Below are 25,277 nucleotides of genomic sequence, written 5' to 3' on the forward strand. Positions count from 1 at the left end.
CAGTACTTACCTGAGAAACCACTAACACTTTCCCCAATAGGAACCAATGTTGTGATGTTCTGTTCCTGTAAATGTTTTGTGTTGAGCTGAACTTTGTATGAAATAAAAAGTAACTAAACTGCAAACCTTCAAAAGTCTTACTTACCTTGTATTGTGAGATCACCGGTGTGTTATCTAGGCATACCACCCGAGTAGTCGATGTAATCCAAAAGTAATCTAAAAGTATACCAAAATAATTACTGTGTAGTTTAAACTGTTTTAAAAGCCAATACAAACCTGTAATGATTGCAAATTCAACCACAACTGCACTTTCTTGTAAAGCCATGCATTTGAGCATATATTTTACTTACCTGTGCCAAGTCTTGCTTGGTTCTAAAAATAAAACAAGAATACCTTCTTTATACCTACCTAATTGGTCTCCATTCAGTCTGAGTGTGTGTTATCAGTCTTGAGTGAGTGAGTATAACTGCTTAACACACCCTCTCGATAAGCCTAACTGCTCGACCACACAACCACAAAGAGAGCTGTTAGTACTTACCTACTTTCGCCTCTGCTACACCTCTGGAGACTCCCTGGACTCTGTGCTCACAATACCTTACTTTTCTATAGTATATACAGAGCCAGCTTCCTACACTGCTTTTTAACTAAAGCTCTCTGAAGAGAAAGGTCTTAGTCCCTTTTTAAAAGCCATTTCGAGTTTTGTCTCCTGTAACTGCTTTGGCACGGTATTCCAGAGCCTTGGTGGCAGTACAGAAAATATCTACCACCTAATCTGACCGCGCACGCCTTAGGAATGCTTAACAAGTGCTGGGTGCAGACCCAAAGGCCCTTCTTGGAATGTACACTTTAGCTCTGTCCCGATGGGTCCTTTTTTATGTAGATCTTTTAAAGTTATCATTAAGGCTTTAAACGTGACTGGTTGCCTGATGGGAGGCAGTGCAAAGGCCTGAAGCCCTTGCAGATGGACCGTTCATTTCGGGACATTCAGGATTAGCCGTGCTGCAGCCTTTTGCACCCGTGTGTGTCTCTTCAGCAATTCATCGGGCCCCCCAATACAGCACATTAGCATCATGGAGTCTAGCCGTAACGAGGGCGTGCAGTGTCTCTGTGTGTTTGCACAGGCAGACATTTGATAGTCTTTTTAAAAGATTCAAACACTGACAAAAAGTATCCTGTTAGAGCTTGTATTTGCAGGGATGTGGAATTCCTATAGCCCGACACCCAGGACATATTGTTTGGGGTCAAGAGCAACACGTTTCATGTGCTTTTTGTCCTTGGGAGAAGTAGGCCAAACTCTGCCGCACAAACCCTTTGGCTGCCAGTTTACTGCACCACATTATGGATCAGGGAAGGGCAAAGCTAGCAATTCAGGTACTATTTGTGTCCATATGTTAATGCTGTTCAAACTTGTATTTTAGGGTTCATTCATTGAAAGCCTTTATTATTAGGGTGAGCGCTCTAAGTAAATGTTGTAAGCTCCGACTGCACTACTTACATTGGTTCCAATATAAATGTGTACTCACATTTTCAGTGTTTAGCAAAGTGGTTATGTATAATTCCCCAGAGTGCTCTCCGATTTGATGCAAATATTTGCAGAAGCTTCAAGCAAGATGGATGAGTCTTTGCTTTCAAAGTAAAATGTCCACAAAAAAAGGCAAAATGTTGCTAAAGTACTGTAACATTTTAGGTAGCATTACTTTGCAGCATCATTTAGTAAAATGTGCTGATGTATGCTAGTATTTCACAAAGATATTCATAATGGAAAATCAGAGTAACCCGTTTCAATAAGATTATGGGAAACCTAAAAGTAAACAAGCATTGGTAAAGGCAGTACTTGTGAAATTGTTGGTCAGCCTTTTGGTTTAGTCAGTGTGACTTGTTTTAGCATGGTTTTTGTAAAACCGTATTGGTGTGTGAGCTGCTTGGCCCTCACCATTGCAACAAACATTGGCAAAACAAAACTAATGTCGATACGCTCCTTGTGAAAGAACAGAATGCTGTTCTCTCAATGAAGCCAGCCCATATCCGAGAGAGAGAAAGACAGAATTTTAATAAGAACAAAACATCATTGTTGACTCCAGACCTAATTAGGTGCCCAATTATTAAAGTCTTAAAAGTGCACCCATGTTCTTTCATTTAGTGCAGGTATGTGGCTATCGTGAAATCAGGAGACTTTACAGAAGTAGGCCAAGAAATAGTACTCCTAGAAAACATTTGTGAACTGCATTTTAGCATGAGAGAACTTTCCCTCCAACCACTTTTTTAACAACCCTGGAAGAAGTTTTATGCTTGCAATTGTCAGGAGTAAATTGACAACCTTTCCCAGTATGGGAAAAGATTAGAGAAGAGTTGGTGAAAACCCTTAAAACATGCAAGTTAGTAGGTTTGCACCGACTCAAAAGGGCATTTCAACCTTAGAACTCTTGCTTGCCATTACCTTGAGCCCCAGTATGTAGATCTGCGGAAATGTGTCAACATAAGGGAATTTCTAGTATTCAAATCTTAAGATATGAGCCCTGGCACAATCAGTGAGGTTATATCCGTGCTCTTTTTATAATGAGATTGCTGCCATAATTTGTCTCCGCTTCTCATGCCACAAAAGGGACAAGCAGATTTTTTACAGGACAAGTAGATTTATGAAACAACCTGCCCCATGGACAAGTAGATATTTTATTAAATTCCACACCCCTGTATTTGTGTCTTAAATGATAAGTCCTTATCAAATTTTACACCTACATTTTTAACCACTGCTGTCACAATGGAGGGGTAGGTGGTTCTGTAAATTGGGCAGGCCAGAAACGTTTAAGGTCCAGAGTGGAGGAGTCCCCAAAGAACAAAATCTCCACGTTATCAGAATTCAGCTTAAGACTGCATTGTTCATCCAGTGAGCCACGGGCATGAGGCATCTTTTTTTTTTTTTTATTTAAACCTTTATTGTGCAGATATAGCTGACAAATACGGGCCTACAACCCATCGGGCCGGCCACCACACTGTATTAGCACATAGGCCAGGAAAGAAACTCCAGCAGGTCTCCGATATAACAGATGCAACAAAGCAAAGCAAATAGCCACAAGGAAACCACGGTGAGAAGGAAAAGTGAAGGTTAATTTTATAATATAATAGGGTGAGGAGCAGGAACATTGCAGTTATTAAAGTCCAAAAGTCCGTGGCGGGTCGTCAACAGGCAGTGGAACAAGACACAGCGAGTTTCAAAAAAAAGAACGGCACCATCATAGCAAGGGCAAAACATGAGTCCCACATCAGCAAACAATACCATCCACTGCCCAACGCCCACCCGTTACCACAAGAATACGCACCAATACATAGAAAGGAAGTCAGGATTGCAATACGAAGCCATCCGCTACATCGACCCAGGGAAAGAGAGAAAGAAGGGGAAAAAGGGGAAAGGAGCATCAGAAAAAAGGGTTGAAAAAACAGGGAAAAGAGGATGCGGCCCCACAGTATATGCCCCATGGCAAATAAAGCACACGAAAAAGGGGCAGCCCACGGAGCCAAAGGAAACAGGAGTAATGGATGCGCAATGAACATCGGTAGCAGGGAGGCCGTGTGCCCACGCTAGCAAAAAACACCCCAGGAGGCCAACATGTGGACGCAGCGCCCAGAAAAAGAATACACAAGAGCCATAGAACCAAGAAAAACAAAAAGACAGACCCCCCCCCCACCCACCCCACCCTGCACCCCTGCGGAAGGCTACGGCCTACCCCCCCAGCAGCGTGCCTGTCGCCCTAACCGGAAACCCGAAATATAGAAGAGTCAAAAAGCAAGGAAGAAACCATATAGGCAAAAAGAGAGGAAGGGGAAAGGAAGGAAGGAAAAAACTATCGGGAGAGGAGACACAGAATCAAAACTATCAGCCCCCAACTCCCCCGTCCGAGCACAGTCAAAGCCCACGAGAAGATAAAGTCATTGCAAAACAATAAACAGGTACCAGGAATATGAAGACGAAGCAATCATACATGTAGAGCCGCAAGGCGGTCATCCGGTCACGCCACAAAGTAATAGTCCGGCGGTGCAAGGTCATCTCAACCCTGTCCTCGTCTGTCCAGTGCCATAGGCACAGAGTGCACAAAGAACCAGAACATGAGGGGGCAGAGGTGAAAAACATGGATTCCAAACGTCGAGCTACTACACAAGTTATAACGGCTTCGGACCGGATGAGTAAAAAGGGACAGCAACAGCAGCAGGCAACTCAAGCGCAGCTCCGCAGACCAAGGGGAAAAAATTGCCCCGGTGAAACAGTTACAGGATCTCCGCTCGGCAGGCCGAGGCAAAGAATCACCGGGGACCCGGCGAGACCGATCCGGGCGGATCTCGGCTGGAGGCTCTCCAATGCATCCACCACAGGGAAGAACTCTTGACAATACCAGGCAGCAGGCATCTGAACGTCCAAACAAGCGGTGGCCTTAGTATTTTCAATTTCCAGGAAAGGCACCGCAGCACCCTGAAACGGCGAAGCCATACACGCAGGGGACGGCCCAACGAGCCGGGAACAAGGGCTACCATCCAGCCCATCGACAGGCACAGTCATGGAAGCACGCCAGGAACACAAGGCGGCGAAAACGTCGCCAACTGTAGGCTCACCTTTACGGTATTCAGCAAACGTGCCGTGCGGCGAGCCAATGTCGCCGTCCCCAAATGGGCGTAGATGCAGGGTGTGGGCCGCCATCTTTGCAGCCCGGCGCGGCCGCGGCAATCTCCGACCCCAATCCGGCCACCAACAGAGCTCGATGGGAACCAGCCGGCGACAAGCAATGGAACCCTCAGGGCAAAAAGGCAGGCCACCAGAATATTGAGGCAGCCGGCGCCACCGACCCACGGGCGCCGCCCGCCGAGACCGGGCGGAGGGTTTCAAGATGGCCGGACAGGAGAACAAAGGGGAGACGAGTCGCCCATTCGGTCAACCCCCGTCCGTGGAAGGCAGCACTCCACCACCAGGTCCCCAGACAGCCAGACCAGGCCCGGTCAGTCGCCACCGGTCCAACCGCACAATGGCCGCTCCGGCCGACCCCGCTCCTCCACCAAGGGGTCGGCCCCGGCGCTCCGCCCCGCCTGGGCGCCGCAGTCGAGTACCAGGCCTGCCCGCCCCGGAGGCCACGAAGCGAACAAGGGCGCAGCTCAGGATCCGCGGCACTTAAGAACATCCGGAGCAGACGGTGAGTGCCAGCAAAACGTCATAAGTCCATATTCCAGCAAATAAGACTTCTCGGGGCAGGATAAGGTGCAGGATAGACAGTTCAGGCAGGAAGGTTTGACGGAGCCGAGCTACAACGTGGCCATCACGGTCGCGAGCTTGCCTCCTCCCCCTCATGAGGCATCTTTGAAAGTTTTCTGATCGATTGGTGAAAGGCTAGCATCAATTGGGTGTTAATCAGTATATGACATATTGAAGCCCCATGGCTGCAGTACTGGCGCCAAGGGTGCCATATAAATATTGACAAGCGTAGGGCTTAGCGCCAAGTCTTCCACCTCATCGCATCCCATTCCTCTATGTACGGAGAGAAGTACACCGCCTGTCCTCTATTCCACAAGGATTTCAGCCACCTTCAAGCTGTGTCCACAATTCCTGCCTCTTCCAGTATCCTGAGTTTAGTCTAGTGTGACTCTGTCTGAGATGCAGCTGAGAGGTCTATCAAGATGACCCCAGCTTTTTTCCTGTGTTTGCGACTCTGGGCAATAGCTTGCTTAATCTTCCCAATGGCCCCCAGCGCCAAGATACCCCTTCGGGGGTGATTCGTGCGCTATACAAGTACTGGATTTACATTTACATTTACATTGGGTCTAATAAATTTAGTAACTTCTAGAAGCATCTCTTTTGTACCGAAACGAGAGTGAAAACAGATTGAGAGGAATGGAGAATTCCCTTGTCCTCAATGAACTTCATAAGCTGAAGATAGGTGTGTAATTGCTCAGGCAGGGTGGATCTGCATTTGATATATATATTTTTTTGTAGTAAAGGCAGCAGTGAAGCCTTTATCCGTGCGGCGGGCATGCCTCTTTCTTCCAACGACCTGTTGAAAAGAGAATTCACTAAATTATTAATAGAGGGAGTAGTAAGAGCTGCAATCCTGGGAGGGCATGGATCCAAGGCAGACCCTGAGCTTGCTTTCCAAATGCTGCCTACAGAATCTTCCAGTGCACTCTTCTCAAATGCTGTGAGCTTGGTATCTTAAACGTTGTCTATTGCAAACTACCTTTCCGTTTCAAGTGAGCTGCGATTGCAACGACATGTCTCCACTCCATGAGAGATCTGCTTCGCTGCTGCCTTGCGCTACTCAATGGGTTTGTTCTTACTCCTTATTGACGTGGAAGAAAATGTGGCAGTTTTAAAGAAATACTGATCTTTCTCTCGGCAGACCTACTATTGAGCAAGACATACAGCTGTTGATTTTAGCTGGCTATTTAGTGAAAATATATGTAATTGTTGAAAGTGCTCGTATTGCCCTTCACTTTGTCTATATGAGAAACTTTAACTTGAGCTCAAATCATAATCCTGATTTTATCAAGCTGGCTAACCATAGAGCTATCCTTTCTCCTCGCAGGGCTGGAAAGTGGAGGAGTGGTGCTGAAGAGTCCTGCGGCTGCCTCTGAGATCCAGACTTCTGCCCCCGTCACACTGCGGTGTCACATCGATGGCCATCCACGGTAAGGCCATGGTGCCAGCAGCTCTGGTCTCGTCTTACTCACTTCTGTCACTGCAGGCTAGCTGGCTGTTGCACACTCTTACATCTCCATCTTGGAGATCTTTGAATGAGTCTACCCTCGTGCAGGGTCCAGCCGCACGTGCACCAAGAGAAACGTCTTCATAGAGGCAGTATCACCTCAGTGTGTTTTGATTTTTATTTTCAAAATCAATAGATTAGAAATAGTGAATATACAAACTAAAAATCAGTAATTAATATACTTTTTCCAGTTTAAAGGAAAGGCAATCAGATGTGATGAATGAGCACTTAGGCTGTGGCCTCCACAGCCTGAACCGGCACTTTAAGAGCCTGTCGCTGTTGAAACCTTGGAGTATTGTATACAATGCTTTCTTGTCAATCTCATTTCCCTGGTTTTCACTGTTGATGCTGTGGAACTCCCGTGTTTATTCTTTTATCATGCCATTACTTGTTTAGCACTCATGGGAGTGAAGTTCTTTGTTTTTACCATCTGCTCTTTACTTTAACCACGCCCATCCTCCTCCCCCAGCTTCTGCCTTCCCAATGCTCCTCCGTTGTGTACCAGGCGCTCGCCTTGATGATGGCTAGGATATTCTCTATGCTCTCATCACTTTCCAAATTAGCAACCTTGGCCGTGCCTTTAGTGTTCCATGATGGTAGCAGCTTTTGACCTGGCCGCCCTGGCTGGACCAGGCGTACAGACCTAGATCTGTGCAAATGTGACGGTTGTTCGATCATGGATACTATTCACTTTCTGTTTTTCTGTGAGCACTTTAAAGGCATTAGGAAAAAGTTCATTATACCCTTGTTAAAAGGGAAAGGATTTAGGCAAGTTAAGCCAGCTTTGTTGTACCTTCAACTTTTAGCAGATATTTGGGAAATCTATAACGTGGCTAAATTTTTAACCATAGCGGTGAGACTCAGTAAAAAGATCACTTGGTCCTAGATGACTTCTCATAAATGTCGACCATTGTTACCTGAACCAAGTCTTTTTAAATTTACAATTTCTCACAATGAGTTTTTTTTTTATTGATTGTTGTATATACTGTTGTTTTTAAACTCTTTTCACCATGTGCTGTATATCCTAATGGGTACTCCCTCCCTTTTTATGCTGTATTTTATCACTGTTGACTTGTGGACCATTTTTTCATGTTTGTGTACTTTTATGGTTTTTGTAAATTGAACCGAATAAAGTATTTCTTGACTTAACTTGACCTTGCCAGGGGCGGTAGAGTTATTAGCTTTAATCTCTGCCATGGCATCCCGCAGGTTACAAGTACAGAAAACAATGAAAACTGTGTTTTTTAATACTTTCAAAATGGCGGCCACGTTGCATCGTAGCATTGCGGCAACACCCATGACAACACAACGCATGTTCTGTCACTCCACCTAGCAGAAAACTTGTGGGCATACAAAGCAGTGTTTTACTTAAGTTCTATACCTGCTTGGACCTATGCAAAGCTCATCGCGCCACTGCTGAATATTGTCAAGCAAGGCCAACTGGCTTTGTCAGTGCTTGCCCTCTTGCGAGTCAGATCTCAGCACTTGTCCTTCAAAACCATTTTGTACAGAAAATCCTAATTTTGTTAAAGTTGGAATTCAATCTACGCCTGAGAGGACTTTAAAGTGTCAGTCCTTTTTAATGCAGGTATCTTAATTTAAAGAAAGGTTTTGGTAATCTTTTCAACCACACACTTTCAATTTGTGAAGTTACTTTCCTCTGAAAGTAAAAATCAGAGAGCACCCATGCTCTTTATAGTGTCTTCCTAAGTCAAGCAATGTGAAGCGGTGTCTGTTATTAAAGTTTATTTTTATTCTATTTAACCATAAAAATCCTCCAGTGAAGAAGGCTTCGACCAGAAACGGTCCAAACTGAACAAAAATCCCCCTGCATACAAAGATGAAGGCCCGTGGGCAGCAAACGCGCTTAACAAATCCATTTCCATTTCCATTACTTAAAGCCGAAATGGAGGCTTTAATGAGAAGAAAACTAGAGTTTAACAACTCCTTTAACAAATACAAGATCCCTCTAAAGGCTGCAGATGGGAAAGGCACAGAGCAAGAGGTGACCAACCTAGAGCGACCTGTTAAAACCGACTCGCAGGCGGGGGCCAGCAAGTATTGGTCGATCATGATCCCTCCCAGTTAGGAGAGTCTACAGAGGAGAATGGCAAGACCTCTTTGGAAACTCGCCTGAGGAGGGGGGGTCGATTAATGTCAATCTAAGACATCACCCCTTGATGACATCACAGGGTGCAATCCTGTGGTAAAGAGGACATCCGATACCTATGACCTGAATCGTGTCAAGCATGCCATAACTTCAGATAAGTGGGTGCTCCAGATTGTCCGGTGGGGTAACGCCCTTCAACTCCAAGGAGATCCCGCCGACCCTGCCACCTTCCTCAAATCGGCTGATGAAGGGCCACCTCCCCTTGTAAAGCCAAGAAGGGCAGGCCCTTTTAACCACAGGTACCATTTACAGGGTGCCGGCATCAGAAGAAGGTCGTGGTTGCTATTCCTGCTACTTTTTGGTGCCAAAGAAGGATGGAGCTCTCAGCCCTTCTTAGATCTGCACTTTCTCAATGTCTTCCTGAAGAAGGAGAAATTCTAGATGCTAACACTTGCTCAGGTCCTGTCTGTGTGAGATCCTGAAGTCAAGATAGCGTTGGACCAGCAAGACGCCTATTTTAATATCCCCATCCTTCAAGCCCATTGGTGTTAACATGAGACAGGAGATTTCCAGTACACTGTGCTCCTTATCAGTGTCCCTCGGATGTTCGCGAATGTGATAGTGGGGTTGCGTCACATCCATGGAGATTGGGGGTTCCAGTCTTTCCCTATCTCAATGACGGGCTGCTGAAGGCAGTCCCGCCACAGGCAGTTGTCGCCCACCATTGCTGGGGTTCACTGTCAATGAGCCGAAGTCACCCCTGACTCCTTCTTAGATGGTCCCTTTCATCAGAGCCATTCTGGAAACGGTGCAATTCCGTGCCTATCACCAGGAGCATAGAGTCCAGGAAATTTGGACTATGATCCCGATGATTCAACGTCTGTCCTGGATTTCGGTGAGACTGACTCTGAGACTGTTAGGACTGATGGGTTCTTGCATCCTGCTGGTGAAGCACACTCAATGGCCTATGTGGGCTCTGCGGTAGAAACTGAAGTCCCAGTGGTGGCAACACCAGGGGATTCTCTTTGAGGTGTGAGGAAATGGGGTGTATTATATGATATGGTTGTATGACCTCACCGTGTAATATATTTAACAACCTCTTTAGGACCCCTAGGTTTAGGTGATCAGACCTTTGCGAAAACCTAGGTAGCTGTGGCTGAGCAGTAAGACTTACAAAAAAAAAAAACAGTGTAAACTAAGCAGCACCAAAACAACTGACGTCAGTTTATGAAAATACTCTATTTTTTGAAACCACAATGAAAAAGTCCACAGGAGGGTTCCGGACATAGAAGTTACAAAGTCTAGTAAATAAAAACAATTCAGCAAATTTGAAACGTAAAAACATTTTTACGAAAAAGTTGGGCTAGTTTTAATGTGATTGATTAGTTACTTGGAGCGACCAACTCCAGTAGTGAGCCAGTCGTGTGGACCAGCAAGGCCCTGAGAATGAGTTACCTGCGCAGAAGCAGCAGTCTTCCAGCAGTCTTCCAGCAGTTCCAGTCACTTTATCCTTGTTCGTGGAGTCCTATGCAAGTGGTCCTGATGCTGATTATACAGGATGCTTGAAGATGCTCAAGAATGATGTGAATGCGACGCACTCAACGGGTCTCTTCCTGCAGAAACTTCTCGGTCCACAAAGGTGATGAGAAGGGTCAAGGAGTCGGGGTTTCACTTCCCACAATATCCTCTTTCATCTGGCCGAAGTCCAGTCACCACTGAACTACCAGTCGCCTGGTGTCCCGGTCACAGCCAAATCCTTCTCCGGGCTGTAGCTTGCCGTCTGGCTGATCAAGCTGCACTTAGACTCTCCCGGGTCAGATTCTGATGCACCTTCCGAGTATCGGTTCCTTTTCCTGGTATTGCACGACGGCAGGGAGTGGTGATCTGGGCTAGCACTCGCCTTTAGCAGGCTTCTTCAGCTGTTGTGTCCCTATGCTGTGAATAGGTCAGTTGACTGACCCTTGGAGTCAAGAAACTTTATTCAGTCGATTTTACCATCAAAGTATAATGGGTACAGGATAGTAAATTTGCCAACATTTACAATGATTATGGATATTACTATATACAGCATTAGCTGACAATAAATACATCTTAAGTAGGTTAAAAATAGATAAAACGTGAGTTTAAAGAGAAATTTGAACTTGTCGACAAAAAACATTAACAATAAACCATTATTAAAAACATGCAACTAATGTCTAATAGGCGCATTTTCCTTGGTTCATCTGAGTAGCTCCTTTATTTGAGTCGACTAAGCTTACAAATATAATAATAAAACAAAGCTGCATGTTGATGAAGTTAAACGCAAAGATGAGCTCCAAACTGTGTTCTCAGGCAAAACATCAGAGAGAAAGATCGAGAAGAAAAATGCTTATAACACTGTACATACTTATTTAGCTAGTACAAATGCATCTTAGTGTTTTACCCTATTAAAGGGGAAACAAATGCACAAATAAATAAGGCATATATACATAATAGGAAAGTCCATTTCGTTTCCATAGCATCTCAAGCCCGTAGTACAATTTGTGAACATTTATTTTCGAGACCACAGCCAAGATAACAGAACTACAGATACTAGTGCTAATGGTTGTGTTATGGTATATGGGGATTTGTAGCGCGCACAATTACTCAAGAGTATCCTGGTGCAAAATGGGCTACAGACATGCAGATGGAGAGGACTAGAAAGCCTGTTTGAAAAGATGAGTTTTGAGAAGTTTTTTAAAACAGCGTAGGTCCTGTATGTGGCGCAGCGAGACGGGAAGGCCGTTCCAAAGAATGGCTACTTTGACCGAAAGGTACTGACCCCCCCATCCTAGAGCGACGAAAACGGGGGGTGGCCATCAGCCGGTGAGAAGCAGATCGTAGGGAACGGCGTGGGGTGTCAAAAGACACCCGTTTCTTAATATAGGGGGGTCCTACATCGTGCAAAGCTCTATGAGCTAAAGTAAGGGCCTTGAATTGCACCCGCTGGACCACGGGCAGCCAGTGAAGGTCACACATAAAGTGATCTAATACTAGATCTCTTAGAGATGTTAAATAAGAGTCTAGCCACCGCGTTCTGGATCAGTTGCAGTTTATTCACCAGGTATCCAGGAATGCCAAGAAAAAGCGCAATCGCGTAATCCAAGCGGGACAGGATGAGTGCCCGAGCCACCATTTCCTTCGCCGGCTGGGGGAGCAAAGGGAAGAATCTGCTCAGTGACTTAAAGAGTACCAAAGCAGGCACCCGTAAGTCTCTTGATATGTTCCGAGGATCTGAGATCCTCCCCAAACCAGATTCCCAGATTCTTAGCCGGACCACCCTCAGAGAGTGGGCGGGGGAAATCAGGGGGCCACAAGGCTTCTGTGAAGAGTGGGGGAAATTGGCCGTAGAGCAGTATTTCGGATTTCCCCTCGTTGCACTTGAGTTTGGCCTGTGCAAGCCAAGTAAACACGGCTGCCAGGCACCTCTGAGCAGTCCCAGTGCCCAAGTCAGGGCCATTCCAAGTAAATAGAAGCTGTCAGCATAAGCCATGATTTTGGCACCCAGCTCTTCCGCCAGGGAGATCAATGGAGTCAGATAGATATTAAAGAGCAGAGGGCTGAGAGTCGAGCCCTGAGGGACTCCAGTCAATACCTCCCTGGCCGAGGATGAAAAGGGAGGCAGCCAGACCTGCTGGGTACGATTAGCCAAGAAAGATTCCAGCCAGACCCACACTGGGACAGAAAGGCCGATGGCAGAGAGGCGGGAGAGAAGAAGCTGGTGTGGAACCGTATCAAAGGCAGCAGAGAGGTCCAATAAAATCAGAGCCGCTCTGCCGCCCCCATCCAGACATTCCCTGATTGCCTCCATCATCTCCACCAATGCCGTCTCCGTGCTATAAGAAGATCTAAAGCCTGACTGGGCCGGATGCAGAGCCCCAGAGGTTTCCACAAAAGCATCCAGTTGGCGAAAAAACACCTTTTTCGCAGACTTTGGCCAAAGCTGGTAGTAAGGAAATGGAGCGGTAGTTGGCTGGTACAATAGGATCCGCTGTTGGTTTTTAGGTCTCGCCTTTACCATTCCGAAGGAATGGGAAATGGCGAGAATTCAAGTGCTCGAACTGATTGTGAAACCACCGCTTTTTTTCGTGGCGTTTTCTTCGAGTGCACGTGGCCACAGGCACGCACTTTTGGCCCATACACTTTCATGGCCATCTGTTCCTCAATGTCCCTCCCACCCTTCGTTTGATCTTGCCGCGAGTTCAGGCTAATGGCCCTCCCCCAGCACAGAGCGCGCATCGCGGCCGCACAGCACATCAAAGGGCTTCTCCCAGCGTGTGCTGTGCGGCTTCTCCTCCCCTAATTATGTGGCCGGCCGTACTTGTGTTTCCTGGCCGCTTCCCGGCCACTCTTGTATTTAATTAGCAGCAGCAGCATTTCTCCTGCGCCAGGCCACATCAAAGGCTCTGTGCCACTTTCACCCACACAGCAACACTTACAGACACGCAACGCCACTCACACCCACGCAAGCCCACTATCATCCACGCAACACCACACTCACCCACGCAACGCCACTCACCCAAGCAACACCACTCACACACGCAACGCAACTCATCCACGCAACCCCACTCATCCACGCAACCCCACTCATCCACGCAACCCCACTCATCCACGCAACCCCACTCATCCACGCAACCCCACTCATCCACGCAACGCCACTCATCCACGCAACGCCACTCACCCACGCAACGCCACTCACCCAAGCAACGCCACTCACCCAAGCAACGCCACTCACCCAAGCAACGCCCCTCACACACGCAACGCCCCTCACACACGCAACGCCCCTCACACACGCAACGCCCCTCACACACGCAACGCCCCTCACATACGCAACGCCCCTCACGCGCGCAAACGCCCCTCACACACGCAACGCCCCTCACGCGCGCGCAACGCCCCTCACGCGCGCGCAACGCCCCTCACGCGCGCGCAACGCCCCTCACGCGCGCGCAACGCCCCTCACGCGCGTGCAACGCCCCTCACGCGCGCGCAACGCCCCTCACGCGCGCGCAACGCCCCTCACGCGCGCGCAACGCCCCTCACGCGCGCGCAACGCCCCTCACGCGCGCGCAACGCCCCTCACGCGCGCGCAACGCCCCTCACGCGCGCGCAACGCCCCTCACACGCGCGCAACGCCCCTCACACGCGCGCAACGCCCCTCACACGCGCGCAACGCCCCTCACACGCGCGCAACGCCCCTCACACGCGCGCAACGCCCCTCACACACACGCAACGCCCCTCACACACACGCAACGCCCCTCGCAGATTGTGGGTGCAGAGTGGGGATGCTAGGGGAGGGCTTTGCGGAATTACTGATGGGGCCAGGCTTTCTTGAATCAGTTGAATGTTATTGATAAAAATTTTTGAAAGCTCCTCACACCATCCAGAGGAGGCAGGGATGTTCTTATGTTCTGCACAGGGTGACATAAAGATTTTTACAATAGTAAAAATCTCTTTGCTGTTATTATTGGCTTTCATTATTCTATCAGCATAGTACTGGCTTTTGGCTTTTCTGACAGCTGTGCAATAAATTCTCTGGGCCGAGCACAGCTCGGTTTTGGCTGTTGGGCAGTACGCAACCCTCCATTGGCGTTCCAATTTCTTTCAGCCCAGTTTTATTTCCTTTAACAACGGGGAATACCAGGGTTGGGAGGGGGACAGCCGGTGAACCTTGCTAGGCAAAGGTTTGCATGAAGATTCGGCACCCCGGCATACCCAAGTGTTAAATTGGTCAACCGAGACCTCAAGATCAGCAGCAGGAACTGCCTGCGAATGGTTCAGGGCCTCGATTAGCCTAGGGATGTTAATCTTGCGGGTAGAGATTTCCCTAAATCCCAAGAGAATATAATCAGGGCATGATCAGACCAAGTCACAGGCAAGGGTTCTTTGACATGCAGTTCGAAATTGGAACACACCAGATCAATGAGGTGACCCCTTGAGTGGGTGGGCTTGGAGACCGACTGTGTCAACGAAGTCAAGACCAGAAGGTCCAACAGAGCAGTGGAGTCTGGGGCCTCCGGGGTATCTAAGTGGATGTTAAACTCCCCCAAAAGGAGGAATTTGGGAAAGCGGAAAACACGCACGACAATGATCTCCCCCAGGGTCTTTAGAAAGGCCCCGAGCTGGCCGGGGGGTGATAAATAAGCGTGCCCCCAAGCGTGAAGTGTGACGATAGAGTGAAGGAAAAATCAAGAGCCTCGCCCTCCCGCACATCCACGGAGGCTTCGCAAGCAAAGGCCCAGGTTTCCCTAAACACCACAGCGGTGCACCCCCCCCCCCCCCTCTCCCAGTGGTGCGATCTGCACGTGCTAAGTGATACCCCCGGGGGACAGCGAGCTGAACCACCGGCTCGCACGACTAATGGTGTAAAATGCTCTAACTATATCTGTAAACTAAAAGGGCCGGGTGAAGTTAGAGAGCTACAGTAAGTAGTTTAGGCATTCTTCAGTCTAAGTCTTCTTATAAACCACATTTTCCCCAGAAATGTGGCCACTGCACAAACTAACAGTGGCCTAGAGTCTGTATTTAGCATACGCAGCTCTTCTTGCTGCTATCGGGTACCCATCAGCCTACAGACTAGGGCTAACCACTTGAGCCTTGGGGATTTGTACTGTGGGCATGCAAAGAAAACGTGGTTAATCGTCTCATGAGCCCCTGAGCAGTGGGGACAGCAGCGTAGTGTGTCAGATCCCCGCTGCCAGTCAGCTCTAAATGAATTCAGTGGGAGAGTACCAAATCTGAACCCTATGTATAGCTTTCTATCATTTGGGATGGTGTTTACCTCCATATACTGCTTATACATACTAGATAGCTTGAATTCAAGAAATTCTGTTGTACGGCGGCCACCTGCTAGGGATACATTTCTCTGGTATGCCCAATTCCAATAACCGGTCTTGATGCAGTCCTTACTAGGTAGCTAACTAAAAACAGACTCAGCCCACAGATTCCCCAGATCAACTGCAGAGAGGGATTTTTGAATGTTACTAAACCACCCAATTTTTTTCGAACGGTCTTGGCTACAAACTTCAAGGGCAACCACACAGTGGATAAGCTCAGGTGTTTTTTGCAGACGTAACCAAAAAAGAATGGGGCGTAATCTGGCTTTGTCCACTATTGTGGATCTACCCATGTCGTGTCTTAGAGGGAGCAGTGGAGTACTCTCCGGAGGTAGCAACAGCACTTCAGGGATTTATTTTCAGTGCGGAGAAGACCGTCAAGGTTATCAAACCCCCACAGTTCAGCTCCGTTAAGAGCAGAGCTTACCACTTTCTGATCATAGATTTGGAGTAATGCTGCTATCGGCCTAGGTTGTGAAGCCCTGTGTTCCTTCATTAATGCCCCTGTAGCTTTCCTCTGCTGGAGGGACCGTTTCAAGATGTGATGTTTCCAGGACATTTTCTTCTCAAGCGTTATGCCCAAGTAATCGGAAGTGTCCACTCCCTCTCTAGGGGCGTCCCATCCAGGAATAGTTTGCCCTTGAATGATTTATGTGGATTTAACTGCATGAGCTTGGTTTTTGAGCAGTTCATCTCTAATCCTCTAGATTTACAGAAGGACATAAAGCGATCAAGCAGCAATTGAAGGCCACTGGGGGGGTTCGAGAACAAGGGGGTATCATCCGCAAACAGTAAGGTTGTAATTTTCACTCCTAATTTAGGGGCATCCGCGTGAACCTCAGCTAGGTACTTCACCACTCCGTTTATGAACAGTGAAAAAAAGTGGGTGCCAGGACGCAGCCCTGGCGTACCCCTCTAGCAACTTTGATTGGATCTGACAACTGCCCTTGGTCTCCCCACCTCACTCTTGCGTAGTTTCCCTCGTGTAGCCGTATAAGAAGAGTACAACTGTCATGTGGGAGCCCCTGATCATGTAAAACTTGCCATAGTTTAGGCCTGGGTATGAGTCCTAAAGCTGACTTTAGATCAATAAAGGCAGTGTACAGACTACCCTGTTCTAGTAGTACTGTCTTCCGAAAAACATGATCAACGGTACTCACTTTCTTCCTGAAACCGCTTGGTAGGGGGATAGTATGTTGTTTCCTACATCCAGTCTGTGATTTTGTTTACTAGAGCATGGGAGAAAACCTTCTGAGCGGCATCAAGTAGGCTGATCGGCCTGTAGTTGGAGGGTAGTGAACGATCCCTCTTCTTGGATACTGGGATAACTTGGCTCCCCTCCACGATGGGGGTATCGGAGCCCCTGCAGCAAATCCATTTGCTAAAGTCAGAATATAGTCAGTCCAGTTCGGGATGTCGCTCAGGGAAACATCTCCAGGTATGCCATCAGGGCCAAATAATTTGTTGTTAAGTATGTTACAAATACTTTGCGTTATCTTCGCTGAGGAGAACAGATTGATGCTAAGTTGGTGTCTCTTTGCTTTGACTGGGCTCTGGAGAGGACTTCTCCTTGAGCAGGACACAGCAGGCACAGTTCATCTCATTTGCTAGCCACCGGGTGCTGCAAGCACAGTCCTTGTCGGTGCAGCCTCTATTTGCCAGGAACATTGTGCAGCAGGGCAGTCCTCTTTCTTCATGTCTAGTACAGATCTGTTTTTTAGGTGCTGGGGTGAACTATTTAGGTACAGAAAAGGCCCTCTGGGTTGGATATCCAATAAGCCCTCTTGATGGCAACTTCCTGGGAAGTTTGGTATCTGGATATCCCAAAATGCATCATTCTGGTAGAACTCCTCTCGGCGTCCGGAGCTCCCTAGCCCAACCCACGGGTGTGGCTACTAAAGGGGCTACACACCCCTGGAAAAAGGTTTGACAATTGGCTGCCCCTTCCCTGTCCCTAGTGCCACCCTGTCTACTTAAACAGAGCAGCTCCTTTTCCAAATGTTCCCCTTTTGCCGTTCAAAGGCAGCTTGGCCGTTGAAGCTGACCCTTTGGGCTAACACGTGTGGCTTCCTGCCTGGGGGAGGTAACTCCAACTCCAGTGGCAGGCCTCTAGTGTCACTCTTCCTGACAGGTGTTAGCAAGGCTCCCAGGAGGGCAGAAAGCTGTCTGCAGGACAGGCTCAGAGTACAACAGGAAACACACACTGGAAACCCCGGGCAACTCAAGTGGCAACGTCCAAAATTTGATGTAACCATTAATTTAGATTCAATGCACTGATTCTTTTGACACCGTACAGTGGCAATTTTGAGTCCCATCCAGAAGTTAGACTGAGATGCTAGCCAGTAACTCTTTACTGGGAAAAGGCTAGCAGTCCCATTGGCAAGACCAACAACAATTTGGGGTTTTTATGGCTGGAACATGTAAAATGACATGTCCTACTTTTGACCTGTTTTCATTACTCATTAAGGCATTTCCATTTCTTCCACTGTGGGCCAGTGAGACCTTAGTGCAAGCTCTGGTTGTAAGCCAACTGGACTAGGGCACTGCACTATTGGCATCTGCCAATGAGTCCTTATTTTCAACATTGCAAGTCGTGCAAAACCCAGCTGCCGCTCAGAACAGCCTCGGTGCCCCGCTTAAAATCTCTTCACTGGCTGCCAGTAACGGATAACTTTCAAAATGTGCTGTTTAACCTACAAAGCCCGGTTGGGCAAAGACCGTGAATGTCTGTCGGAAGCTCAAACGCTATCATCCTGCTAGAAGCCTGCACTCCAGTGAGAGAGAGATGCTGTCAGTCCAGCACATTCGTCAATCTAGAGGTGGTGGCAGGGCTTTTTCTTATTTGGTCTCCACCCTCTGGAACAAAGTGCCATAAAAACTGCATTATTTTAGACCTGGTCTTTTCCTGGCTTTATTGTAAAGTTGCAGCACATAGCTACCCCGTTTGGAGTGAGTCGTGCGTGTTAACAAGTTAAATCACTCATTCATTCACTCTGGTATTATGGCTTGGAGATTTTTACCTGCAGTGTGAGCTCCATGCACTCGACAAATGTCAGACTCCTGAAGGGCTGAAGCAGCCAGTCTTACGCTAGTGCCTGGAGGCGCGTTTGTAGACTCCATCCTCGCGCCCTCTTCCCATTGTATCCTTCAGCGCTTGAGATTGGAGCACATTTCCAGGTCTGTCCATTCTGCCGTGTTTGTTCTCCTGCCCCTGGTACCCATGTGGTCGGAGAGGCAAGTTTTGAACCTGACGACTCTGTACACACAATCTGTGTTACAGGTCAGTGATGTTTTAAATATGGATCTATTGTGGAGTCCCAAACTGTGCATATTCCATCTAAGGTTATTCTGATATACTGTCTCACTTATGGTTATGATCGGTACATGCTTTCTTTGGTGTGTTCCCTGTTATCTCGTTGACGTGTGCCCAGAGTTTCTTTACAGGGCATTTGCCTCCATGACAACTGCTGCTGCTTTCAGTGTCCTGCTTAGTTACCTGCCTTGAAACATCACCTCAAAGCTGTAGTTTGCAAATGACTGTTAAAACCTTGGTAAACTGTTTTCATGCAGTTATTAGCCTGATCCATACAATGGTTGTGTTTGCAGCTCCTGCACTAGTCGGGTATTCTTTTTATTTTAATTATTTAAAGAGTTTTATATAGCACTGGCAAGACCGGGGGTATCCAAGATCTTTACAGATCTGATCGAAATAGTGTTAAGGAAATGTGATTTGCAGAAGTCACAGACTTCTTCAGGGTTGGGTCACCTAAGTTCTGGAGAGGAGCAGGCCTACAGAGTAGGAGGCTAGGTGAACGATCCCGGAGAATTGATGTGTTGATTGAGGAGTAGATCTTTTCATTGTCTTTTGAAGCTCCTAGGAGGGGTTCGTCCTGCTCTAGCCTGGGAAGGAGTTACAGATTTTAGGCGCATTGCCCAAAAAGGAGCGTGCAAGGGCTTTTTGTTTGTGTCTTTTGGTGGGATGAGCAGAAGAGTGTTGGTGCTTCTTAGATTTCTTGCCTGGCCTGCCTTAGAGAGTTTAAACACAAGGTAGACTGGTTTCCTGGTGTGGAGGACTTTGTGTGAGGCAGACGCCATTTTGAAGCTGCAGCGGGCTTAGATCGGGAGCCATTTGAGGTTTTTTTTAGGGGGGAGGGGATGTGATCGTGTGTTTTTACTCCCGTAACCATCCTTGCTTCTGCATTTAGTGTGGCTCTTACGGGGGCAAGATGCAACTTTGCAGTGCCAGTGATGTAGTGGTAGGCCTCAGCAAGGCCTACCAGTGCTAGGGGTTCACCCTTCTCTGCACAAGTCCTCAGACCAATAGGAAGAAGTTGGCACAGAAACTGGAATAGAAAAGACAGAGTTTATTAAACCTCATGAGGTGGAACTACATTCACACAACACCCTTCGGTAATGTATGAAGTAGCACACTGAACAGAAGGAACAGGGTCCTTTTATACCCACACAGGGGCTCAAAAGAAGGCGGTACAAGTACAACAAGAAGGTTTTAGGTACATATACGGTCATACAGAAAATGCACAGTCAACAAGTGGGAGGAGCTAACAGTTGCTAATTCTGGTGAACACATCCTGACATTTACAGACCTGGGACAGCTGCAAGGACAGCTGCAAGCTCAACTGAGCATGTGCGAAGCAGAAGAGGCTAAATATAACCTGTCTCTAGGCAGATTTCAAGAGCAGACAACAGCGAGGTAAAACAGAGCACATGGCACGCACGTGGTAGCACATGGCAAACAAGATGGCTGCCAGAAATACAAAATGGATTCCACAAAACAGATAAGATAACCTCTAAATACAGGATGGCTTCTGTTAATGCTAACCCAATCGCTGCCAATTTACAACAGTGAGAGTGGCATTCCCATAGTCCAGTTTAGACAGTACCATTGGTTGTTTGGCAGTTTTTAGGCCGTTCTGAGGGATGAAGCGTTTGAATTTGTGTAGGAGTATTAGGTTGTATAATGTGTTCTCTGCTGTATTTTTTATGTGTTGGTTCATGCTCCTATTTGGGTCCAGGGCGATCCCCAGAGAGTTGACACATTCAGATAGCATCAATTTGAAGTTCTCATGGTGACCCCTTCTTCCCCCTCCCTTCACAGGCCGTCCTGCCACTGGTACCGGGATGGGACGCTGATCACCGATGATGGTAGCACCTATGCAATCAGTGGCAAGGAGCGCACCCTCACCTTGAAGAGTGCCACCCCCGATGACAACGGGGTGTACTACTGCTGCTCCAAGAACGTCGTGGGCCAGCTCTGCAGCAGCCAGAACTTTACGCTCAACATCATTGGTGAGTGGCCGTCGATGAAGGTGACAGGGTTCATTGGTAAACCAAAGACATGTTCCTAAACTTAATCTTAAAGCATGGTCCTCCAATCTAAATCTGGAAATCTAAAAATGATCCTGTTCCAGGACGTGTGTGTGTCTGGTCTGTCTTCTGCTTTTTCCTAGTACAGTTGGAAGGAGCAGGAGGCTGGCAACGTGGGATTGGACACGATCTAGCTTGCATAGTCAAGGGGTCCAACAGCTGTGTTACAATGAATAATATTCAGTTTACCTTGCCAAGTGGTGGTGTTGTCAGGACCCGTCCGTCCTTGTGAGCATGGTAGTTTAAATACATACTGAAAAGATGTGTTCTTCATAGAGGTTAGAAAGGTGAGTTGTACTGAATGTTCGCTGATTCATCCTTGTTTTCATCCAAGATTGAGATTGTTAGGATGGTGCCCGATACGGAGGATGTTTTGGATGGATTCCCTAATACACCTGCTAGCTCCGCTTATCTTTGATCCTGGCTTCTGAGGGTAACCAGTGCATGTCTCTTAAGATCTGGGAAGTCTACTCAGATTCCATCCTGCGTGCCATGGGTTTGCCGTAGATTGAAAGATTGCCTTAATCATGGCAAGGGAGGGTTGGGGTTGAAGAGTATGCAGGCAGTCGCGTCAGAAGTCCAGTTCGGTTTGGTGTAAAAGGGCTTTACTCTACTTTACTCATCTTCCTGATAAACTATGGAGGTGAGTTCGAAGTGGCCCTGGCTGCTGACCTATGAAGACAGAGTGGGCAGTTGATGCGCATGGACGCAGACGACGTGGCGTGGCGGCAGAGATTAAAGATTAGCTAAACCCTCCATGCCTCTTAAGCAGCTTCAAGGCGCTGGCTTGTGAAGAGCGAGTAAAGGAGAATGTTCCTACTAGTGAGTTGTGGATTCTTTTATCTTTGCTTTTCTTTAGATGAGAGCTTCCCGACTCCAGTGGTCATCCCAGAAGATCAGATTGTAAACAAGAACGAGGAGGCCTTCTTTCACTGCGCTTTCACGGCGGTGCCTCCTCCCGTGCAGGAGTGGTTCTTTGACAACTCTCCCGTCACCAACAAGAGCCGGTAGGGTTAAGAATGTGCTCAGTAGACTCGTGTATTCATCTTCCTTTGCCTCTAAGTGGTGCTCTGTGGTGTTCACTTGTCCCCCTCGCCTCTCCGGCTCATTGTAGCTTTCCTTTTCCTCTCTCTGTGGTGTTCACTTGTCCCCCTCGCCTCTCCGGCTCATTGCAGCTTTCCTTTTCCTCTCTCTGTGGTGTTCACATGTCCCCCTCGCCTCTCAGGCTCATTGCAGCTTTCCTTTGCCTCTCTCTGTGGTGTTCACATGTCCCCCTCGCCTCTGCGGCTCATTGCAGTTTTCCTTTGCCTCTCTCAGTGGTGTTCACATGTCCCCTTTGCCTCTCAGCGGTGTTCACATGTCCCCCTTGCCTCTCCTGCTCATTGCAGCTTTCCTTTGCCTCTCTCAGTGGTGTTCACATGTCCCCTTTGCCTCTCTCAGCGGTGTTCACATGTCCCCCTCGCCTCTCCTGCTCATTGGCGCTTTCTTCTGTCTCTCTCAGTGGTGTTCACATGTCCCCCTCGCCTCTCCTGCTCACTGCAGCTTTCCTTTGCCTATCTTGGTGGTGTTTACATGTCCCCCTCGCCTCTCCGGCTCATTGCAGCTTTCCTTTTCCTCTCTCTGTGGTGTTCACTTGTCCCCCTCGCCTCTCCGGCTCATTGCAGCTTTCTTTTTCCTCTCTCTGTGGTGTTCACATGTCCCCCTCGCCTCTCAGGCTCATTGCAGCTTTCCTTTGCCTCTCTCTGTGGTGTTCACATGTCCCCCTCGCCTCTGCGGCTCATTGCAGTTTTCCTTTGCCTCTCTCAGTGGTGTTCACATGTCCCCTTTGCCTCTCAGCGGTGTTCACATGTCCCCCTTGCCTCTCCTGCTCATTGCAGCTTTCCTTTGCCTCTCTCAGTGGTGTTCACATGTCCCCTTTGCCTCTCTCAGCGGTGTTCACATGTCCCCCTCGCCTCTCCTGCTCATTGCAGCTTTCCTTTGCCTCTCTCTGTGGTGTTCGCGTGTCCCCCTTGCCTCTCCTGCTCACTGCAGCTTTCCTTACCTCTCTGTGGTGTTCACCTGTCCCCCTCGCCTCTCCTGCAGCTTTCCTTACCTCTCTGTGGTGTTCACCTGTCCCCCTCGCCTCTCCTGCAGCTTTCCTTTGCCTCTCTCAGCGGTGTTCACATGTCCCCCTCGCCTCTCCTCATTCCGATGCGTCTCTGTTGTGTTCACATATCCCCCTCGCCTCTCCTGCTCTTTGCAGCTTTCCTCTGCGCCTCTCTGTGGTATTCACATGTCCCCCTCGCCTCTCCGGCTCATTGCAGCTTTCCTTTGCCTCTCTCAGTGGTGTTCACATGTCCCCTTTGCCTCTCTCAGCGGTGTTCACATGTCCCCCTTGCCTCTCCTGCTCATTGCAGCTTTCCTTTGCCTCTCTCAGTGGTGTTCACATGTCCCCTTTGCCTCTCTCAGCGGTGTTCACATGTCCCCCTCGCCTCTCCTGCTCATTGCAGCTTTCCTTTGCCTCTCTCTGTGGTGTTCGCGTGTCCCCCTTGCCTCTCCTGCTCACTGCAGCTTTCCTTACCTCTCTGTGGTGTTCACCTGTCCCCCTCGCCTCTCCTGCAGCTTTCCTTACCTCTCTGTGGTGTTCACCTGTCCCCCTCGCCTCTCCTGCAGCTTTCCTTTGCCTCTCTCAGCGGTGTTCACATGTCCCCCTCGCCTCTCCTCATTCCGATGCGTCTCTGTTGTGTTCACATATCCCCCTTGCCTCTCCTGCTCTTTGCAGCTTTCCTCTGCGCCTCTCTGTGGTATTCACATGTCCCCCTCGCCTCTCCGGCTCATTGCAGCTTTCCTTTGCCTCTCTCTGTGGTGTTCACATGTCCCCCTCGCCTCTCCTGCTCACTGCAGCTTTTCTTTGCCTCTCTGTGGTGTTCACATGTCCCCCTCGCCTCTCCGGCTCATTGCAGCTTTCCTTTGCCTCTCTCTGTGGTGTTCACATGTCCCCCTCGCCTCTCCTGTTTACTGCAGCTTTTCTTTGCCTCTCTGTGGTGTTAACATGTCCCCCTCGCCTCTCCTGCTCACTGCTGCTTTACTTTGCCTCTCTCTGTGGTGTTCACCTGTCCCCCTCGCCTCTCCTGCTCACTGCAGCTTTCCTTTGCCTCTCTGTGGTGTTCACATGTCCCCCTCGCCTCTCCTGCAGCTTTCCTTTGCCTCTCTGTGGTGTTCACATGTCCCCCTCGCCTCTCCTGCTCATTGCAGCTTTCCTTTGCCTCTCTTTGCTGTTCACATGTCCCCCTCACCTCTCCTGCTCATTGCAGCTTTCGTTTGCCTCTCTCTGTGGTGTTCACGTGTCCCCCTCGCCTCTCCTGCTCACTGCAGCTTTCCTTTGCCTCTTTGTGGTGTACACATGTCCCCCTCGCCTCTCCTGCTCATTGCAGCTTTCCTTAGCCTCAATGGTGTTCACATGTCCCCCTCGCCTCTCCTGCTCATTGCAGCTTTCCTTTGCCTCTCTCTGTGGTGTTCACATGTCCCCCTCGCCTCTCCTGCTCATTGCAGCTTTCCTTTGCCTCTCTCTGTGGTGTTCACATGTCCCCCTCGCCTCTCCGGCTCATTGCAGCTTTCCTCTGCCTCTCTCAGCGGTGTTCACATGTCCCCCTCGCCTCTCCTGCTCATTGCAGATTTCCTTTGCCTCTCTCTGTGGTGTTCACATGTCCCCCTCGCCGGCTCACTGCAGCTTTCCTTTGCCTCTTTGTGGTGTACACATGTCCCCCTCACCTCTCCTGCTCATTGCAGCTTTCCTTTGCCTCTCTCTGTGGTGTTCACATGTCCCCCTCGCCTCTCCTGCTCCTTGCAGCTTTCCTTTGCCTCTCTCTGTGGTGTTCACATGTCCCCCTCGCCTCTCCGGCTCATTGCAGCTTTCCTTTGCCTCTCTCAGTGGTGTTCACATGTCCCCCTCACCTCTCCGGCTCATTGCAGCTTTCCTTTGCCTCTCTCTGTGGTGTTCACATGTCCCCATCACCTCTCCTGCTCATTGCAGCTTTCCTTTGCCTCTCTTTGTGGTGTACACATGTCCCCCTCGCCTCTCCTGCTCACTGCAGCTTTCCTTTGCCTCTTTGTGGTGTACACATGTCCCCCTCGCCTCTCCTGCTCATTGGCGCTTTCTTCTGTCTCTCTCAGTGGTGTTCACATGTCCCCCTCGCCTCTCCTGCTCACTGC

The 25,277-nt window shown here is 48.7% G+C and overlaps 1 protein-coding gene across 1 annotated transcript in view; it reads left to right on the top strand.

The window, feature by feature from the left end:
* Positions 1-25,277, top strand: part of PTK7 (protein tyrosine kinase 7 (inactive)) — a 428,597-nt gene that overhangs the window by 189,226 nt on the left and 214,094 nt on the right. Inside the window, exons 3-5 of the mRNA XM_078647273.1 lie at positions 6,561-6,663; positions 20,818-21,008; positions 21,946-22,093. Of these exons, the coding sequence (XP_078503399.1) occupies positions 6,561-6,663; positions 20,818-21,008; positions 21,946-22,093 (442 nt within the window). The remainder of the gene's footprint in view (positions 1-6,560; positions 6,664-20,817; positions 21,009-21,945; positions 22,094-25,277) is intronic.

Source organism: Lissotriton helveticus, chromosome 6 (genome assembly GCF_964261635.1).
Source record: "Lissotriton helveticus chromosome 6, aLisHel1.1, whole genome shotgun sequence".
Lineage (NCBI taxonomy): Eukaryota > Metazoa > Chordata > Amphibia > Caudata > Salamandridae > Lissotriton > Lissotriton helveticus.